Source organism: Triticum dicoccoides, chromosome 5B (genome assembly GCF_002162155.2).
Source record: "Triticum dicoccoides isolate Atlit2015 ecotype Zavitan chromosome 5B, WEW_v2.0, whole genome shotgun sequence".
Lineage (NCBI taxonomy): Eukaryota > Viridiplantae > Streptophyta > Magnoliopsida > Poales > Poaceae > Triticum > Triticum dicoccoides.
In genome coordinates, this window is record NC_041389.1 from 724,572,756 (window position 1) to 724,577,520 (window position 4,765).

The following is a 4,765-nucleotide window of genomic DNA, read 5'->3' on the forward strand; positions in this document are numbered from 1 at the left end:
TGAGGGACTCATTTTAAAATGAGAGAGATTTCCACTTCCTGACCTTTGCACCAACTAAGGATGCATACGACCATTTTAGTATGAGTATCAAGATAAACAAGATCCTCAGACTTTTTTAAATGAGTATCAAGATATTTCTTGATGAGTGATTCCACCATACACCAAGCTTGATCCTTAATAAATAAAAAAAACTCCTGTGCATCACCTGTCAATTTTGGGAGTTGAACTCGGGTCGTTAGGCTGCACGACCACATACCCAACGACTGAGCCAAGGCTCTCTCTGCAAAAAATGGAGATATTTTCACTTCCCAGCATCTGCACCAACTAAGATGCATATGGCCATTTTAGTACGAGTACCAAGATAAACATGACCCTCGAAATTTTAAATGAGTATCCAGATGTTTCTTGATGAGTGGTTCCACCACACACTAAGCTTGGTCCTTAATAAATGGGAGAAATTCCCTGTGCATCACCTGTCAATTCTGGAAATTGAAGTCGGATCGTTAGGCTGCACAACCGCATACCAAACAACTGAGCCAAGGCTCTCTCTGCAAAAAAAGAGAGAGATATTTTCATTTTTCGGCCTCTGCACCAACTAAGGATGCATACAACCATTTTAGCCTGAGTACCAAGATAAACTTGATCCTCAGAATTTTAAAAATGAGTATCAAGATATTTCTTGATGAGTGGTTTCACCACACACCAAGCTTAATCCTCAATACATGAGGGTGTCAATTCTGGGAATTAAACTCAGGCCGTTAGGCTGCACAACCGCATATTCAACCACTAAGCCAAAGCTCTACTCTTACAGATATTAGCCTCTGAGCCAGACCCACTGGAGGCGCTCAATTTAGCCATCTCCAGCGATCCAAGCTCAGGCGAAGCAAAAGAGCGCACGTGGGTGGCTCTAGCGATGCAACCTCGTGCGGCCAGATATGTGGTGTACTTGAGGTTGCACGTGGTTTGTTGGTTTAACTCGTAATCTCGCCCACTTATTAGTCACTTTTAATGTGCACAACGGTGTTTCGATATAAGATAAGGTTTACGAAAAAGAAGCACATCGACGTGGTTCCATTCAGGTGATCGACTCATAGTTTCGTTCATAAAATGTCTAATTTTGTGTTCATGTTTGGAGCTATATTGTATGAATTTTGCCAAAGTCATCTTGTAGTTTCACACGACTTTCTTGTTGTACTTTTTCTGTTTCGACGATCGTAGACAAGTGGATTTATATTTCGTTCCTCTCGGCCTGCTCTCAGGAGTCCCGCAGCACTAGCGTCACTGTCGGTGTCGTTCCTCTCAGCCTCCTCTCCCGTGTCCTCCTACCCTGATGACACCGTCGGCATTGCTCCTCTCGGCCTCTCTCCCGCGTCCTACTACACTGGCACCGTCGCCGACGTCGTTCCCTCTGCATCCTCTTTCGTGTCCTACTACACTGGCATCGCAGACGACGTAGTTTCTCTCGGCCCCCTCTCCCACATCCTACTACATAGCTGCCGATGTCTGCATTGTGGCCTCCTCTTCCGCGTCCTACTACACTGACGCCGCCATGGCATGCACACTGTATTTATCCTCACCGTCCTCTGCCTCGGCGCCCTCCTTCTCGTCCCTTCTCATGGTTTTTCCCTATGGCGACAACGCTAGCAAGTGGTTCGCCATGCCGTCGATGGGATCGCTTGCCCGCAACTCCGTTCTCATCGTGTCGGATGTGGTGCCGTGACCATCGTCCACGATAGTCATCGAGGCACTCTAGTATAAATCCATGTGTCATGTGTAGCTGTTAACTCTTAACCATGTTCAGTGTATACAATCAAACACCGTGTAGTGCATCAGCCCTACTAATGTAGGCCACCAAACGCAAGACAAAAATTGCTTCCTAAATGCAGCCAACCTATTTGCAGCCTACCAAACGATGTGCGCAACATAATTTTTACCCTGCATCTGCTCAGTCAGGCCCAACTGAGACAAGTATGCAAAGTAAAAAACGATGGAGGCAATCGAACACCCTCTTGATGTATGGATGGATTAAAGCATAATACTCCCTCTGTCCCAAAATAAGTGTCTTAAGCTTAGTACAAATTTGTACTAGAGTTAGTATAAAGTTGAGACACTTATTTTGAGACGGAGGGAGTATAAAACAAGGAGAGACAACACCTCCAGGAGGGCAAGGAATTATAAGTTGCCACACACCACCAGCTTGGAGATCACGTCTTTCCCGATACACAATACAACTTGGCATACCAGTCAAACCATAATATATTTCTCGATACACAATACATGGACCATAAAGATTCGATTATTACAACATATGCGAGGCATAGGCAGGCACATCTCGTGTGGCAACTTATGTACCTTATTTATCGAATAGTATCTCATGGCCTAGGATAGTAGCAGAAAAACAAACTACAAAGGCTGAACATAATCTCATCTCAACTCCTCAGATAGTTGAGAAGTTCAAGAGGAGGCAATATGTATATATAAGGGCTTAATTATATATAAAACTAAGCTCCTGATACAACTTTGTTATTCCCAACTACGATATGGTTCATCCCAGATACAACATTGTTGCTCCCAGATACGACATTGTTACTCCCAGATACGACATGGTTGATCCCAGATACGCCATTGTTGAACCCAGATACGACACTGCTACTCCCAGTTACACCATGCCTGCTCCCAGATACAACATGCTTGCTCCCAGATACGACGTGGTTGTTCCCGGATACGGTGTTGTGATTCCCATATACCGCATGGTTGTTCCCAGATACGGTGTTTTCATCCCCAAATATGACAGTATTGTCGTTTCCAGATACAACATTGTTTCTCCCGGATCTCACAACATTGTTGGTCCCTGTTATGACATTTGGGAGCTCATTAAGTCGCCGTCCGAGTGTGCTTCTGTTATGCTTCACATACAATGGCATGTTAGTGAAAGTCATGCCCTCTGAACGCCCAGCGGTGGCGAGGCCCTTTAGTCGTGCCAAACTCTTAGGTACCTCGCCAACCAATGAATTATTTGAGAGATCCAAGTAGGAAAGGTGGTGCAGCTCACCAATCCACGATGGAATGGTGCCGACCAATTGGTTGCGAGACAAATCAAGCACCTCCATTTTCTTACATTGAGACAACCATTCCGGAACCCTGCCCTTGAGAGCACAATCACCAAGGGCCAGCACCTCGAGGCTCTTGAACCCACCAATAATACTATCGCCGGGTAGCTCTTCACCACCAAAATTCTTGGTGAGAATCAACGTGGTGAGGTTCTGGCACCCGCGCAACACGGTGAGCACCCCTGAGATGTTGTGAAAGTTGTTGGAGCCGAGGTCGAGTTCCTCGAGCTGCGCAAGGCCTGCAAGGGAGGTTCCTGGGATGGCCCCCCCGAGACCTCGCCCAGGGAGGCGTAGTGCCGTGACACGGCCGCTGGCGGCGTCACAACCCACGCCTTCCCAGCTGCAGCATGCGGCGCCGGACCACGTGGCACGGAAGAGGACACCCCGACCGTTGAGGCTCCCGACAAAGTCCAGCAGCGCACGGAGGTCGCCGGGGTGGCACGAATTTGCGCGCGCCTCGGGCAAGAGAACTGCCAAAAGGAGGAAGAACATCAGGTAACATTTGGCCATGGGGTTCATTCTGCTCGAGTGATTGGCAAGTGCTCACTCTTGGTGTACAAACTACTTGGGTGGTACATGGTGTCTTATAGTGTGTGGCTTGCAACTTGCAAGTGGTAGTGAGTGGCTAGGCCACGTACTACAAGTAAGTGGCTGATCCACTGAAATTCGTGGGTGGCAATTTATCGGTGGTTTATATTTGACTTGTCGTGGCACATTCATTCTTGTCTCTTCGTATCCTAAGCTGGCCAACTACGTACTGACGCAAGGATTTGTCTTTGTATTTACACCATCTTTGTCTAAGCTAGCGTCTCACATTTCTATTCACGTTGAAACAAATAAAATGCGACAGATGATGAATAGATCGAAAGTTTCTAGAAAAAAACTAAGGCTAAGTCCACCGGGAATTGCCAGCCGACCCGTAGCTATCCAGCTGGTTCATTTCTCCGTTCGATTGTGGCTATCCAGCGTACGTGTAGTGTCTTTTTTTCTCTGGTTTAACTGGACTGGACTTAGCAGTGGTGATGAACCTAGCAGTGGCATCGAGGCTAAACGTCACTAATTACAAATTCATTATCAGAGGACACTAGACATCGCATATGCTATATTCAATGTGACACCGTTGTGACCTGTGGATCCGAGTTGTCAGATAACCTTTAACGTATTAGTTTAAATTAATAAAGTCAACAAATTGAACTAAACGTAGACTAAACATTAAAGGCGTGTTTGGCAGCCGTATCAGCCAGCCCTGGCTTAGCTCAGCCTGGCTCAGTGGGGCTGATTGAGCAAATGCAGGCTGTTATGCAACTTCTGCACATTGTTTGGTTACCCGCATCTAGTTCTTTCGCATTAGGGGATGGCTTAGTGTATGGTGTTTGGTTGCCCGCATTGGCTCGGCTCATACAACTACACGGTGTTTGGTTAAGAGCTAACACTTACAGTTAACACACACTGTGCCTCGCAACTGCAGTGGACGGTGACCGCGGCACCGCGTCTGACACGATGAGCACGGAGTCTCGGGCAAGCGTTCTTGTCGGCGCCACGGCAAACTAGTTGCTAGCGTCGCTGTCGAAGAAGTCCGTGCGGAGGAGCGCTAGGGCAGAGGATGGGGAAGGAGAAATGCAGTGCGTGTGGGACCATGGCGATTGTGGTGGACG

General features: G+C 47.3%; 1 protein-coding gene across 1 annotated transcript; it reads right to left on the reverse strand.

Moving 5' to 3' along the window:
• Positions 1–2,243: 2,243 nt before the first annotated feature.
• LOC119306878 (phytosulfokine receptor 2-like) lies at positions 2,244–3,649 on the reverse strand. Its single transcript, XM_037582985.1, has one exon. The coding sequence runs from the start codon at positions 3,627–3,629 to the stop codon at positions 2,502–2,504; it is 1,128 nt and encodes a 375-aa protein (XP_037438882.1). The 5' UTR covers positions 3,630–3,649; the 3' UTR covers positions 2,244–2,501.
• Positions 3,650–4,765: the final 1,116 nt, after the last annotated feature.

Excerpts from the sequence above, each read along its gene's own strand:
- LOC119306878 (XM_037582985.1), bottom strand. The coding sequence starts at position 3,629 with ATGAACCCCATGGCCAAATGTTACCTGATGTTCTTCCTCCTTTTGGCA.